At 42.2% G+C, this 16,191-nt stretch overlaps 1 protein-coding gene across 2 annotated transcripts; it reads left to right on the forward strand.

Moving 5' to 3' along the window:
* Positions 1 to 1,486: 1,486 nt before the first annotated feature.
* On the forward strand, positions 1,487 to 14,804 carry allc (allantoicase). 2 transcript variants are annotated; one of them, XM_020496830.2, is made up of 11 exons: positions 1,487 to 2,438; positions 2,539 to 2,589; positions 2,691 to 2,778; positions 2,892 to 3,011; positions 3,661 to 3,740; positions 3,815 to 3,947; positions 4,044 to 4,199; positions 4,772 to 4,845; positions 5,166 to 5,274; positions 5,720 to 5,847; positions 6,406 to 6,681. In XM_020496830.2, the coding sequence occupies exons 1-11, from the start codon at positions 2,349 to 2,351 to the stop codon at positions 6,559 to 6,561; spliced, it is 1,185 nt and encodes a 394-aa protein (XP_020352419.1). In that variant the 5' UTR covers positions 1,487 to 2,348; the 3' UTR covers positions 6,562 to 6,681. The 2 variants fall into 2 exon arrangements, with proteins under 2 accessions (XP_020352419.1, XP_020352420.1); XM_020496831.2 differs by lacking the exon at positions 6,406 to 6,681 and adding an exon at positions 12,973 to 14,804 and having other exon boundaries at positions 1,562 to 2,438.
* Positions 14,805 to 16,191: the final 1,387 nt, after the last annotated feature.

The raw sequence follows: 16,191 nt of genomic DNA on the forward strand, positions 1-16,191 counted from the left end.
AAGTGCTAGGCTATACCATATGTATTGGCTAATATGCATATGCAGCTGTCGTTTTTTAAAAACCTCCAGTCTAGCATGACAGACATCTTTCTCAAAACATGCTTTTATGTGTTTCCATGCTAAGTGTATGATTTAATGTTTCTTTAAGCCTGCTGCTAGTTACTTGAAATGAGACAATCATGCCAAAACATGATACAACAACTGAATTCACAGACAGATGGCTAATGAACCACAAATTTACATTTACAGTTGACTAGCCTAGTCTGTTAACATTGGCTAGCTTTTAATAAATTGTCAACGAAGTTACAGTGCCTCCTTTATATGATCAAGACGATTCGTATTGCATACTGCATAATACTGAACAGAAATATAAACGCAACATGTAAAGTGTTGGACCAATGTTTCACGATATGAAATAAAAGATCCCAGTATGTTTTGCACAAATATGTTTACATCCCTGTTAGTGAGCATGTCTACTTTGCCAAGATAATGCATCCATCTGACAGGTGTGGCATATCAAGAATCTGATTAATCGTCATGATCATTACACAGGTGAACCTTGTGCTGGGGGCAATAAAAGGCCACTCTAAAATGTGCAGTTTTGTCACACAACACAATGCCACATATATCAATTTGCATACTGACTGCAGGAATGTCCACCAGCACTGTTGCCAGATAATTGAATGTTCATTTCTCTACCACATGCTGCCTCCAATGTTGTTTTAGAGAACTAGGCAGTACATTCAATCAGCCTCAACCGCAGACCACGTGTAACCACACCAGCCCAGGACCTACACATCAGACTTCTTCACCTGCGGGATCGTCTGAGACCAGCCACCTGGACAGCTGATGAAACTGGGGAGTATTTATATCTGTAATAAATCCCTGGGGAAAAACTCATTCTGATTGGCTAGGCCTGGCTTCCCAGTGGGTATGCCCTCCCAGACCCACCTATGGCCACGCTTATGCCCAGTCGCGTGAAATCCATAGATTGGGGTCTAATTCATTTATTTCAATTGACTGATGTCATTATATGAACTGCAACTCAGTAAAATTGTTGCATGTTGCGTTTGCATTTTTGTTCAGTATATTTAAACTTATTTCCAAAACAGATATTTATCGTATTTCAGTTTGGGAGCTAGCTTAAAAATAAACATATCCAGGTGTTAGAATGGCCAAGTCAAAGTCCAGACCTGAATCCAATCGAGAATCTGTGGAAAGAACTGAAAACTGCTGTTCACAAATGCTCTCCATCCAACCTCACTGAGCTCGAGCTGTTTTGCAAGGAGGAATGGGAAAAAATGTCAGTCTCTCGATGTGCAAAACTGATAGAGACATACCCCAAGCGATTTACAGCTGTAATCGCAGCAAAAGGTGGCGCTACAAAGTATTAACTTAAGGGGGCTGAATAATTTTGCACGCCCAATTTTTCAGTTTTTGATTTGTTAAAAAAGTTTGAAATGTCCTGTAACGACCCTGGGTTTATAAGCGCGGAAATCGATAGCGCGCCGGACCTCGGGCTAGAAGGTCGAGGGTTTGGGACCTGCTGTTTCATTACAGTACTTTTAATGAGAAAATGTGCAAGAATTTAACATTCAAGAAATGTCAAAGTCATCAGAATAATGTTTTACTGGTATATACAAGGAAAAAACTGCTCCTCCCTAGACAGGAGTGAGTCAGCTCAAAACAAGAATGACACTAGGTTAAGCACGTGGAGTAATGAGTAGGATTTTGTTTTCACATGCAAAAGTGATTGCTTTTGATAAACGCTTTATCTGCTTTCCCAATGACAACTGGCTAGAAAATGTGAACATGCATTTTATGGAAAAGAGACGTACGTTTCTGAATGACGGATCATGCTGCCTTTCTAAAAACATAACCAAGCGGTTCAGATTGCTGTTCGATTATAGCAGAGCGCGCCTCCCTCACGTGACGGACCATAGCCCCGTGCAACTCTGGCCAGTTTAATATAACCCCATCGTGGTTGTACAAGGTGCTCTCGCTTTCTTCCCACAAAAGAAAGCTAAAGCACAACAATCTTCAACAGATATTCAGTATTCAAAACAAAAAAAATCCATTCCACCACCACCTATCTCGTTTAGTTTAGTTAACACTGCTGTCAATGACTTCCCAGTCACCGGACTTTGCCCTGGTGAATTGATTGAAAGAAAACAGGCACCAGAAGAATCTATTCATTAGTGGTTGTGGACTGCTTTTTTAAACTTGGAAGTACGGGAAGCTGTAATATATAAAAGCAGATTTATCTTATTGTATGAGGTAAATGAGAATTATTTTCTCAATCTGGATCGAGTTACATGTCGGGATTGTAAATTATAGTCTGCAATAGAATGGCAGACCGAAAAGCAGTGAAAATTGTCAGTGATCAACCAGACTTTCTGCAGTTTAATAACCTGGCCTGTGAGACAGCTGGAGGAAATGTAAGTCTTACACCATGGACACAAGTTTGACATTTTGAAAAGTGTAAATTACACAACATGAGACAATGTTCATCTGTTTACGTGCTCACTATCATCTTAGGTTATTTTTGCGACAGACGAATGGTTTGCACCAGCTAGCAATCTTCTGAAGGTACTGTGCACACTTACATTACTAATCCGCTGTCATCTGTTGATCCACTACCATTCACATCTACCACCCTCTTCCCTTTGTTCGCTGCACGTGGTTGGAAGAGAGAGCCACCAGAGTTCATAGCGTCTGCATTCACCGAGTACGGAAAATGGATGGATGGCTGGGAGACGAGAAGGAAAAGAATACCTGGTATAACTTGAAGAGACACAAAGTTACAATAATTTCATTGGTGGGAAAATGAAATGATCATAGGTAGGCTAATCTGAATACAGAAGCTTGACCTTGTCTGCTTTCTCTTCCAGGTCATGACTGGTGCATCATCCAGCTGGGTGTACCTGGCATCATACATGGCCTGGATGTGGACACGTCCTTCTTTACTGGAAACTACTCGCCCTCTGCCTCAGTTCAAGCTGCATGTCTGGGTATGGATGACCGTGTAACATAATGTTTTTACACAGGCAGCAAAATACTGATATTTTTCCACTAATTGGTCTTGACCAATCAGATCAGCTCTTTTGCCCAAAAATTGTGAGAGAAAAAAAAATCTGTCTAATACCTCATGATAGGTTAGAAAGATCCATAGGGTGTTTTCACATATGGAATTCAGTACCCTGGTTTGGTTTCCTGGAGTGTTTGTCAGAATTCTACAGAATACGTTTTGCTTTCACAAGACAAGAAAATAACTGTTTCGGGGTGTGAATTAGCAAGGCCCACATTCTACATGGCATCAGCAAACTAACCAGTGTGAAATGGCTAGCTAGTTCGTGGTGCGCACTAGTAGTGTTTCAATCGGTGACGTCACTTGCTCTGATACCTTGAAGGAGTTGTTTTAAAATAGAGTGAAACAGGGAGGTACTACCTGAACTTGTCCAGTAAGAACGCAGATTTTCTGTAACTTTTGTGGCGGGATAGGCAACGATGCTTCGAGCGTGATTGTCACCGACGTGTGCAGAGTGTCCCTGGTTCAAGCCCAAGGTTGGGGCGAGGAGAGGGACGGAAGCAACACTGTTACAGTTACAATTGGCAAAAGTCATAGTCATGTATGTTTCTGTGTTTTGTCTGTCTGATCAGATGAGGCCCCAGCACTGACCCTGGAGGGAGACCGCACTGGCATGGCTGCTTCCGACAGTCAGTTTGAAGCAGTTGCTAAGGTACAACCGTTTACACTGACATTGTACACACACACACTGGAGAAGATCAATGATCAATTGTGTTTGACTGACAGTTGCACTCTGAGTCGTGGGAGGAGCTTGTTCCTGTGACAGAGCTGAAACCTGGATACTCCGACACCTGTCATAACTACTTCCCAATCAACTACCCCAGCAGAGTCACCCACCTACGACTCAACATGTACCCAGGTAACACCTCCACGTCAGACACTCTCTCTGCTATTGGTTACATCATTTCTCATCAATATTCCTGATAAAGGATCTGTACTTACGCTTGTGTTGCAGATGGGGGGATTGCTAGACTGAAGGTCTATGGCGTTGGGCAGAAAGACTGGTCTGCCCTGCCCACACAGGACCAGCTGGACCTGGTGGCCCTGGTCAACGGTGGGGTCTGTCTGGGCTACAGCGACGCCCACTTTGGCCACCCCCGGAATATGATTGGTATGCCAATGCTGTCATTCTGCAAACATTTCAATGGGGCTTCTGTCATCATACTGATTAAGGAATCAATCACTTCAGTACAGATGGCACTGGAATATAAAGTAAAAACAAATAGGGCAATATTTATTTTCGCACTAATTCATTTGGAAATACTGAATAACACAGACAGATATAACAAAGACAGATATAACAAAGGCAGAATTCTTTCAACCAGCTGTGTCCATCTCATTTATTGATCTATCTTTCACTAATGAAGTGCACACATGATTTATCTATTTGGTAAATGATTCCAGTCAGTTGGGCCTTTGTGGCTGAAAGATCTTACTCCAATCTCATGATGTACCTTTGGGATTTGTAATTGTTGTCGAAAGAAGCAGTATGAGTCTTGAATAGTTAGGTGTTCCTTAATATATATACAGGGAAATTACTGGCAGGCCTGTGATATGTTTTAATGACGATGTCAATATTGGCAACGGTCCAGAATCTCATCGGTAGTGCATACCATTGGTAATGAACATATCAAAATGAGACAAGTCTATAGACTGGGTTGACCGGGAAACATACCCTTGTAGGTTTGGGAAGATCTGCAAACATGGGCGATGGATGGGAGACAGCCCGTCGACTGGACAGACCCAAAAACCTACAGGTAACTTAAAATTACATTTTATTCGTCACGTGTACAGGATACAGCGAGTGTAAACGGTACAGTGAAATGCTTACTTGCCGCTCTTCATCAACAGTGCAAAATAAATTCAGCTAAGTTTGGCACATGCCATAATAGCACTGGATCGTGTTCAGTAGGACAATTCAGAGTAGACATTTTTGGAATGTTTTCTACAGAAAATCTGCGTTCTTTTTGGGCAATTTCAGGTAGTACCTCCCTGTTTCACTCTATTTCAATTTTTTTTCTCCTTGGTGAACACGACACTGATGTATCATCTGGTGACCTGATACTGTGCTCCACAGGTGGATGGGAAGGGCATCCTACAGGTACCAGGTTATGAGTGGGCCGTTCTCAGACTGGGGCATCCCGGAGTCATCAGCCAAATTGAGATAGACACCAACCACTTCAAAGGTAGAGTAACACACGCACGCACACACATTCTGTCTGTTCCAGTCACTGTTAAAGACTTGGTTACTATGTTTAGGATTACGGCAGGTAGGCTAGCGGTTAAGAGCGTTGGGCCAGTAACCCGAAAGGTGGAAAAATCTGTCGTTCTGCCCTTGAGCAAGGCAGTTAACCCCCAACAACAACTGCTCCCCGAGCGCCCATGACGTGGATGTCGATTAAGGAAGCCCACTGCACTTCTCTGATTCATAGGGGTTGGGTTAAATGCAGAAGACATATTTCGGTTGAATGCATTTAGCTATGCAACCGACTACTAGGTATCCCCTTTCTCTAGTTATGACAATGTAACAGGTTAGATTACAAGCGATCACAATGGAGACGTCCACTGTACAGACTACTGAGACAGAGGTTTTGTGTTTCTCTAACTGTATCATGTGATGACAACACGCAGGAAACTTCCCAGACTCCTGTAAGATAGAAGCGTGCCATCTGACCCCCGAGGAGGAAGGGAAGTATGTGAGTGGCAGGTGGAGCAGCGATCCAGGAAACAAATGGCGGGTGCTTCTGCAACCTCAGAAAGTATGTCAACCATTATCCCTATAATTCACTCCAATGCCTGGGCCCGTTAGAGCACTGATCTAGGATCTGTTTAGCCTTTTAGTAAGTTCACAATGCGTAGGGGGGACCTGATCCTAGATCAGCGCTCCTACTGAGACTTTATCAGCACATTTTTCATCCAAAAAGTTATTTTCAGCATTTTAATCAATTCAGTGTTTAAATGTCCATATTCCAGACAGATGGGGAGAAATTCAAGTGTGTGTGTGTTTCAAAACATATTATTTAGGTAAACAATAGAATGTGCATGTGTAACAACTAAATCAGGTCTTGGCAAATGTAAGGAGGATATCTGTCTCATCTGTGAGAGGTGTTGTGCTTCACACTTCTCTCATGTGCCCAAGTTTCTGTGACGTGAAACGTCTGCCAAAGTCAACAGTCCACCTAACTTACTTTTTCCCCCTTGTGCAACTGCTTAAGTACGAAAACGACTCATAACCTACAACCAGTGATGATAATAACCGTTCCAAACTGCCACAGTAAAACATCAGTTTGGTGAGAGCTGTTTCCTGTCTGTTCTAGCTGCAGGCCCATCACAGGCACTTTTACTCATGTGACTCGCTGGCGCTGTCTGGGCCGGTCAGTCACGTGCGCCTGGTCATCGCCCCAGATGGAGGGGTCAGCCGACTCAGACTCTGGGGGCGTCCGACTTCCACAAGACACTCCTCCAAACTGTGATGCATTAGGCCACATTATTGGATGAGTTTTGGTGAGCTCATTGTGGAAATTAATGGCTTGAGTGTAACATGTAGGCTACATATGAAGCTTAAAAAAATAAACTTTCATCTGAAAAGATACAACTGGGTCTAAGGAGATGCATAAACTATAAGTTTTGACATGATTTTTGAGTTTATATTGAATGCAATTATATTAAGAAATCTTGCATAGCTGCAACAGTGGGTCTCACATTAGGAAACAATGGTTTCCGTTATAGGAAACAATGGTCTGTGTGTGTGTGTGTGTTGTGGTGTCAATGCCATGTGAAGAATTGTAGCAGAAAGTAAACAAACAAGTGCTTGCACTTGTTGGGGATTCAGCACGACGGACAGCGGCAATTGGAATCCCCACGATCTGACCTTCACACTATTTAGGCCTAGTCGTAGGTTTGCACTGGAAACAAGCCAATAATATTGTAATTTTCCATTTGTTTCCCACATTCAGAGCGCTAATCTAGCCTTATCAACCGCAAACGTTTTTTGTCATGTTTAGGCTACAATGTAGGTAAAAAGTGAAATCAGACACGCCGTCTTACTTAATGTAGCCTAACATTTATTTTGCCATGTGACTGAGATAATAAGATGGAAGTAGACCGAATTGTAAACAGCTTAGTGTCTTTGAAAAAATGTGTTGCTTTTTTGTTACAGACTTGCCCAGTTAGTCACGCTGCCATCTAGTGGATAGACTCATCTTCAACATTTTCATTTTGAAGGCTGATTGAAAATACTGTTATTGAAACTTACAGTATGACAAATAATTTCAATCAAATACTTAAAGTTTGCAGTCATGTGCCCATCAGTAATGAAAAAGAAAGAGGAGACACTCACATTCATCCCTGAATCTCCTATTTCATTTCAGTTCAAACTGTAATAAGGAATGTGCCTATGAGCTGCAATTAAGTGTAGGCCTATTAATGTATTTGTTTATCTGGATAGCCTGCCCTACCCCATTACTTTAAGTGAAAATTGCTCATTGCAGCCTACCCAATGAGTTTAAGCTTCCAAAAGATATGCTGAAAAATATGGTAGCCTACATGCACGTGTTCTGGTGGCGTGCTGGTGATAATGGGATTTGATTGAAAAGCTAGTTTGGAAAAAAACTGTCCAAAGCTTTTGAGTTCGTCTTAGCTTTTGGGTTCGTAGTATATCCTGATGACGAATTCAAAGTGTAAGACAGTGATGAGGGAAAAGTAGATCGTACATGTTCTACCAAAACAAATCCACAATAGGACGGCATAGGCTACAGTGCATTCGGAAAATATTCAGGCCCCTTAACTTTTTCCGAATTTGTTACGTTACAGCCTTATTCTGAAATGGATTACATTCATATTTGCACTCAATTTACACACAATATCCCATAACGACAAAGTGAAAAGCGTTTTTTAGACATTTTTGAAAATATGTTAAAAATATAAAACAGAAATACCTTATTTACATAAGTATTCAGACCCTTTGCTATGAGACTCGAAATTGAGCTCAGGTACATCATGTTTCCATTGATGATCCTTGAGATGTATCTGCAACTTCATTGGAGTAAATTAAATTGATTGGACATGATTTGGAAAGGTATACGCCTGTCTATATAAGGTCCCTTAGTTGACAGTGCATGTCAGAGCAAAAACCAAGCCATGAGGTCGAAGGACTTGTCCAAAGAGCTCAGACAGGATTGTGTCAAGACACAGATCTGGGAAAGGGTACCAAAAAATGCCTTTCATCATTGTAGGTCTCGAAGAACACAGTGGCCTTCATTATTCTTAAATGGAAGAAGTTTGGAACCACCAAGACTCTTCCTAGAGCTGGCCGCCCAGCCAAACTGAGCAATCGGGGGAGAAGGACCTTGGTCAGGGAGGAGACCAAGAACCTGATGGTCACTCTCACAGAACTCCAGAGTACCTCTGTGGAGATGGGAGAACCTTCCAGAAGGACAACCATCTCTGCAACACTCCACCAATCAGGCCTTTATGGTAGAGTGGCCAGACGGAAGCCATTCCTCAGTAAAAGGCTCATGTCAGCCCGCTTGGAGTTTGACAAAAGGCACCTAAAGGACTCTCAGACCATGAGAAACAAGGTTCTCTGGTCTGATGAAACCAATATTGAACTCTTTGGCCTGAACACTAAGCGTCACATCTGGGGGAAACCTGGCACCATCCCTATGGTGAAGCATGGTGGTGGCAGCATCATGCTGTGGGGATGTTTTTCAGCGGCAGGGACTGGGAGACTAGTCAGGATTGAGGGAAAGATGAACAGAGAAAAGTACAGAGATCCTTGATAAAAACCTGCTCAGGATTTCAGACTGGAGCGAAGGTTCACTTTCCAACAGGCCAATGAACACAGCCAAGGCAATGTAGGAGTGGCTTCGGGGGACGTCTCTGAATGTCCTTGAGTGGCCCAGCCAGAGCCCGGACTTGAACCTGATCGAACATCTCTGGAGAGACCTGAAAATAGCTGTGCAATGACGCCCCCTATCCAACCTGACAGCGCTTGAGAGGATCTGCAGAGACAAATAGGAGAAAATCCCTAAATACAGGTGTGCAAAGCTTTTACCGTCATACAGAAGAAGACTCGAGGCTGCCAAAGGTGCTTCAACAAAGTACTGACTAAAGGGTCTGAATAAATGTGATAATTGCGTTGTTTACATTTTTGAATACATTTGCAAAAAAAACATTTAAGACTGTTTTTGCTTTGTCATTATGGGGTGTTGTGTGTAGATTGATGAGAAAGCAAAAATTGAATCCATTTTAGAATAAGGCTGTAACGTAACAAAATGTGGAAAAAGTTAAGGGGTCTGAATAGGACCATTTCTGTGTTTTGACTTGTAGAGAGTGCAAGAGGAATAGTAGTGTCAGGAAGCCAGGGGAGCAGGGCACTGACAATGATGCGGGTAGAGATATAAACCACAGCATTGGTTCTCTACATCTGTCTTGTGATGTGCAGGCCAATTGTAATCTGTTGTCAATGAAACTGTAGTCAAATATTGTAGTCCGGATGAAAGGCTGCGTGGACAGTTTTATTCAAAGAGACCTATAAAACACTTATATCACTATCAGAACATGGTATTGAGAGCGAACGTAGATTTCTCTTACATTTTCTTCTACTTCCTCAAGGTGCTGGAATAGCAGTGCTCCTGTTGTCTTTGTGCTGACTTGCGGTAACACTGTGGTTCTAAATCAGTAGTTGTATAGTAAACTATTGAAAAACATGAACTTGTTTGACCATTGTGCAGGTGATAATTGTTTTGTAGGCAACGTTTGCTTTGTGGATTTCACCGGACAGATGTTGGTCTCTGGTTTTGTGATGAAACAAACTATGTGTAGTTGAATTTATTCCACCACTGTGTGACTGTTGTCTTTTTGGTGTCACGGCCTTATTGTACATCACGGTGGCTCATGAACAAATTGATTACAGAGCAAACAACGCAATTATCACAACAGGTTATAAAATGGCTTTTTTTGCTGGCTTGGCTTTGCTTCCTCAGTGATTTTACCCACGCACCACTACTGTGAGTGAGATTGATTTGATTGCATTGCATTGTTTGTTTTGAAGTTCCCAGAGCTCAGTGAAAGTCCACATAGGGATGTCAGAGGACAGTATCATCAGCAGTGTCCAGGAGCAACTGTCTGACCATGAGATTATGTCCTCTTGCCCACCTGAGCTGACTGCTGGTCTTTTCAAAGAGGTGATTGAACAGCTCAACTCTATCAGCAGAACGCTTTCTGGGCAGTCCTCCCCTGTTGCCTCTGGTACTCCGGCAACCGAACAGATGGTCAACATGGTCCAGAAGTGTTTCAATGATCACACCAATCCAGAGGACGAAATAGATGTTGAGTCCTGCATTCCACCTGCGACAGACAAGGTGATTACTGTTTTTGAAGACATGTTGGATTAAATGGAGAAAAAAATAAGATCCAGGAATCGTCTAAGCTGCTTTAAGAAGTGGCTGTGAAAGTTAAAATGTTGGCATCTGGCAGTGACCTTGCATTGGAGCACCTGGATGCTGAAGACTCTCCTGTTCCAGAGAACCTGAACATACAGTTTATTGCAAGGCATTGGTGGAAAACCTTGACACTCTGTCAAGTGCTAAGTTCAACACTAAAGCTTCAAAGGAGGTTTTGTAGCGTTACCTCTGTTTTGGTTCAGACTTCCCATTCATTTAGTGGCACTCCCAGCTTAATGAATACGTCTGGCCCATCTGACAGGATCCTTGATTTCCGTGGCCATTGGGCTCATTACAGACAGATGTGGATTTGGAGACATCGAAAATAATTGACAACTTTGTTGTTGATGTTCAAAGATCTTGTGAAGGAAGCTGAATTAGATAAGCCAACAAGCACCCAGAGAGATCCCCAAATGGCACGTTGCATGTCAAAGCAAAGAACTATTTCAAACGAGAAAAACAAGCCAAAGCAACAATGGCTCAAGGCAAAGCAATCCTCAGCCATATTCTGATTTGCAAAAGAAAAATGTTGACCAAACGGTGACTGCAGGAGAGCTTTCACAAATAGGGAATGTGGTTGGAATTATGCTGGAGGACATTGAGAAGGTAAGCAGTGGATGTGGTGAGGACCTGAAATCCATTTTCCTCTTTGCCAAGGTCATCAGCCAAATTACAGAAAAGAATGGGAATTTGCTCTCCCTGGCACTCCCATCCCTTCTGAATAGCCAGAGAGGACTGCTCCACCCATTGTGAGATGTCCAGTCATCGACATGAGCGGATCCACTAAGCCAGAGACATTGGTGTGTGATGCCAGGAAATCCATGTCTGCTATAACAGATACCGTGATAAAGGAGGAATATCCAGAGGGAGAAGGGCAGGTTACTGTGATCTGACAGCTTGGATAGCTAGAATGGAGGAGGTCATATATCAGAGTAGGATTGGTGCTCTCTCCCATGATCTTACTCACCAAGTCAACGTCATCGGTGACCGTGGCGGCTGGAACGATTGCATCCGATACAGTTCTTACTAAGCTGAAGAGAAAGGACAAGAAGGTTGGGAATCCAACAGCTTATGAACTTGTTCAGCTGTTTGCAGAGGAGTCAGTGAAGCGTCTCCTCCATCCTAGTCTTGTGCTTTCTTTAGCGTCAATGAGTTTGGCTCAGGGAGTCGGTGTGTTGGCTAGCACGTCCGAAGATAGGATTTCCTGCTCCTCTTCTTCATCAGTATTCAGTGAGTGGCACAGTCAGTCTGTTTAACAAAGTTATGGTAAGCCAGGTCATGGACTCTGGTTTCTGATGCCCAAAGCAGAGTGTCATCTTCAACCGAGGGACCAGAATCCCTCCAAGTATCTTTGTCCACTGTCACTGACCTAGGCAGTTTAATGAGTGGCAAGTCCTCCCCCTCGGCCATCTCTCTCCTGTGTCAGTGTGGCAATAAGTGAACCCTCCAAAGTACTACGAGGCTTTGAAGCCAACATGGATGGAGAGAAAGAAGATACCACCAGTCATTCTGGTGTAGATCAGAAAATCGTCAGTGATCAGATGTGGTCAAATATGCCTCGCCTCCATCCCAATCCTCTGACAACTCAGACATTGATATAGCCTTTTACCGGCCTCGTCAACACGCTAGGGGTGAGGCTTCTGTACAAAATCCAAAACCCCAGTTGATGTCGCACGCACATCACAAGACCTGATCCCGACGGTAATGGCTGTCTTCTGTGCAATGTCAGGCTCCTCTGAGACCCAAGCTTATCCAGAGAGCCTGAGGATTCATAAAGAGTACAAACATCTGTTGGAGGAGTTTAGCTCAGAGAAAATCCTCCAACTGGCTGTGTCGACACACAACCATACCTTTGATAGGATTCTTGTCAAGTCCTTGAGTAAAGAGCTCCTCGACATATGTAATAAGGCCCGCCTCAAGAATATTGTTCGAAGCCACCAGATCTAAAGTGCTTCCTCTGGCTGAGGATGTAAAGGCTAGCAAAGTGAAGTTCTCCTTCCTACAACGGCTGGCCAAAATTGTTCAATGTGAGTAAATAACTCAATTTGCGAGTGTTCCAAATCTAAAACCATCCATTAATTTATGAATCTTTCTGGTGTGTTAGATTCGGTTATTATTATGTTGTTTTTTCTCTTCCAACACTTAAATCCTCAAAGAAGAGGAACAATAAGGATTCACACCTCTGAGTCCGAAGACCAGACTACTGCTGAGAGTAGCCTTGGTAAACACATACAGCAGGACATTTTCTATTCGATATTGGTGTACAAAGAAAAGCTATTGGAAAATAACAAATGACCTAGTCTAGTAATCTCTTATGTAAAACTCAAGTTGCTGGTTCTCATGTATCGATGTAATGTATGTTGTAACTGAGAATAGATGCCATTGTACATTATAACATCATTCCTAAATGAAAGTACATGTCAAATCGGTCTTCTGTAGTGCCCAGCATAGTTCCACATGCTGCCACATCTGCACTTCCAGAGGATCTTCCCTCCACGTCTCAACAGGAGAAAGCAAGCATACCCTTGTCAAGATGTTTTCGGCGATCTCCAAAAGGCCTGTCCAGGCCCTTCAAGCGCTTCTCAAAGAGAAAGTGAATCAACCAACTTATTGGCTAATTGATTAAATATCATTGCATGAATTGATGGCCTTTCTGACTTCTTGTGGGGGTCATGTGTTAAATCAGATTAGAAAATATATATATTTTTAAATGTTAGTCTAGTAATTAGTGATTACCACTTAACAGGGATTAATGCAGGTTGAGGACAAGCGTGGAGTGCCACACTCAATTTAATCATAACATAGTCATAGCCATAACTATATCACCATCTACACAACCAGACCATTACTAAACAGAGTAGTGCTGTCCATGAGTGTTTATTTCTAGATGACACACACACATACACGGAGGCAGGTAGCCTAGCGGTTACGCGTGTTGGGCCAGTAACCGAAAGGTTGCTGGTTTGAATCCCAGAGCAGACTAGGTGACAAATAAGCCAATGTGCCCTTGAGCAAGGCATTTAACCGTAATTTCTCTTGTAAGTCGCTCTCAATAAGTGGGTCTGCTAAACTAACGCACACATTAAATACTTTATTTGAATCCACCAATCGAATGGTCATTTAAAAAAAGCATACAAACATTTCAAAGATGCCTGTATGCAAGTCACTGAATTGTACAGGGGGCACAGAAATAATCTCCTTCTTCTGCCTACGACAGCTGAAACAGAGGAGTACCCAGCCGCCAACAGCTTTGGCTAGTTTTTGCCAGGCCCACAAGCCTGTGCACGTGGCAGAGACCGCCAAATATCAGCGCCACCAGCTTGCACCTCCACCCAGGCTGTCCAAGCACGAGGGGCTGGTATTTAAGAAACTAGCCATCAAATGAGCAGCCCACTTCCAAAATGAGCTGTTGTTGTGAGGAACTATAGTTTTAATCAGACATTTCTTCTGTTTTGTCCTGTGATGTGAGTGATCTGTTTTTTCACACACACACAATACTTCAGATACTTCCTACCTCAGTCTAAAATAACTGATGCAATATTAGCTACAGGCCTACTTAGTTCATATGTAATGCATTAATAAAGGATGCAGGACACTCAGTGACAAGGAAATCAACAGTTTCTTTTGTTTTTTAATCATTGTAGAGAATTTGGTGCCATAATACATATCATACCTGTATATATCCAGTAGGGGGCAACATATCAGTATACACAAGACACAGGACCACTACATTCTATCATCAGCCACTCATAGGAATATCGTTTTTTAAAAATATTTTTCAAGGGGTGCTGTAGCACCCTCAGCATCCCTACTTCCCTCAGTTATGGACATAGGACCAAATGATAATGTACTACCAAAACTATAAATGCGATTGAACATACTCGGGCTTTGGGCTATCAAAAACCATGAAGACATAACGGATATAGGCCTACATGATATAATTGCCCAAATTGTAGTGGGTAGAGAATGATAGAGCAACCAATGATGACCTGTGACGGGGGCATCGTTGACATGTTGGCGCCAAAACACATCGTGGGATTCAATCACGATGTATGCCGTTGTCCGTATGTTTTCACATTTTAGGGGCGGAGGTACTCCCACACTTGCATCTTCCCTCCGGAACGACATCTCTCACGTTGCGCACAATAGTTCCTAGCGCCATCAGAGGTGTGAAGACTGATCAAACTTGAGTTGACATATGAAATGTAACTGTATGAATTGAATTGTGATGTTTGTAATCTCATTAGCGAATAAAGAGCTGAACATTTTCATATGTCTCACTGTACTGTATGTGGAGCAGATATTTATTTCCAGAGTTGCTCGACTAAACTGGTTTCATCAAAGCAGTAGCGGCCCGGTTGTGCGCTCATATTATTTAGATTGAGTTGTGATGATTAGATTAGAGGATGTGTGTGATGTTTTCATTCTCTTTGATTTCTTTGTTTTGGCTGGCAAAGTGAAGCTAATAAACGTTGGGGGTTATTGAAATTGGGTTCCGCCCTGGGTAGGATAAAATGAGGATGTTTGTCTCCATTCAATTTGAGTCATTTGTAATTACACATTTCCTGGCAACACTTTGACTTCGCCCACGGTTACGGTGTATGCTATGTTCTAGACTTAGACAACATTTGACCTTTTTATATTGACGACTTATGGTATGTACTCTTTTGATAATTGTATCTTATTGCATTCCTGTAATAAATCTGATTATTGTTGTCCTCATACTTCAGAGTAATACTATTTGATTGGTGTTATGGTTTAATGGTACAGTTAATTACACAATCTTATATACTTTGGTTTCCAACTTGGTGTAACCTTCCGGTTCTAAATCCTTTCTGAGGCATGGACACGATAGTAGTTATTTATTTATTTCTGGGACAGACAAAAACTTACACCTCAGTGGTAGTTGACGTGACTTTTCCAACACTCCATTAATTACATCAGCATGAAACAGTCTGTTATATTATTCTTGTTCTGAACGTATAGTATTTTAAATTTTGCATATGCGCTCCACACAAAATGATAAAATACAAAGTGTACAATTGCAATCACATGAAATAAATACCCGATTGACAACAGACAATAACATACACCGCAGTGGTAGTTGATTTATGGCGTCTCGCACACTGCTACAACATAAAATGATACAAATTCAACAAAAATGTTGAACCTTCTAGGTTTGGACAGGGCGCACATGTTGAAAACAAGCTAACAGTGTAACGTGAGATGGCGAACAGGACGAGAGCTAGCATAACAAACGATTTAGCATGAAAAAACGGTTAAAACAACCAAAATACACTTAACATCTGTGGCAATTTTATAATGTAAATCTTGGTGGGTAAAAAAGAAAAAAATTGTATGCATCCCGGCAAAGCCACTACACTACACAGCCCTAAACAAGAAATTAATTACACTATAACGGTGACAAACGGTGCCCACGTTCTTACCCAATTAAAATGATTAGGGTGGGGCACATGGGCTACTAACAGTATACTACACAACATACACTAATTATTACTTTCTTACCTGCAGTATACATATCAACATGTCTTTTTACATCATTTATCCAGAAGCATACAAGACATTTTTGGACTCACCTTGCTGTGTTCACTTGAACGTGGCGCGGCAGTCCTTCCTGTGTAACTTTTGTCATCAAAA

This window comes from Oncorhynchus kisutch, linkage group LG12 (genome assembly GCF_002021735.2).
Source record: "Oncorhynchus kisutch isolate 150728-3 linkage group LG12, Okis_V2, whole genome shotgun sequence".
NCBI lineage: Eukaryota > Metazoa > Chordata > Actinopteri > Salmoniformes > Salmonidae > Oncorhynchus > Oncorhynchus kisutch.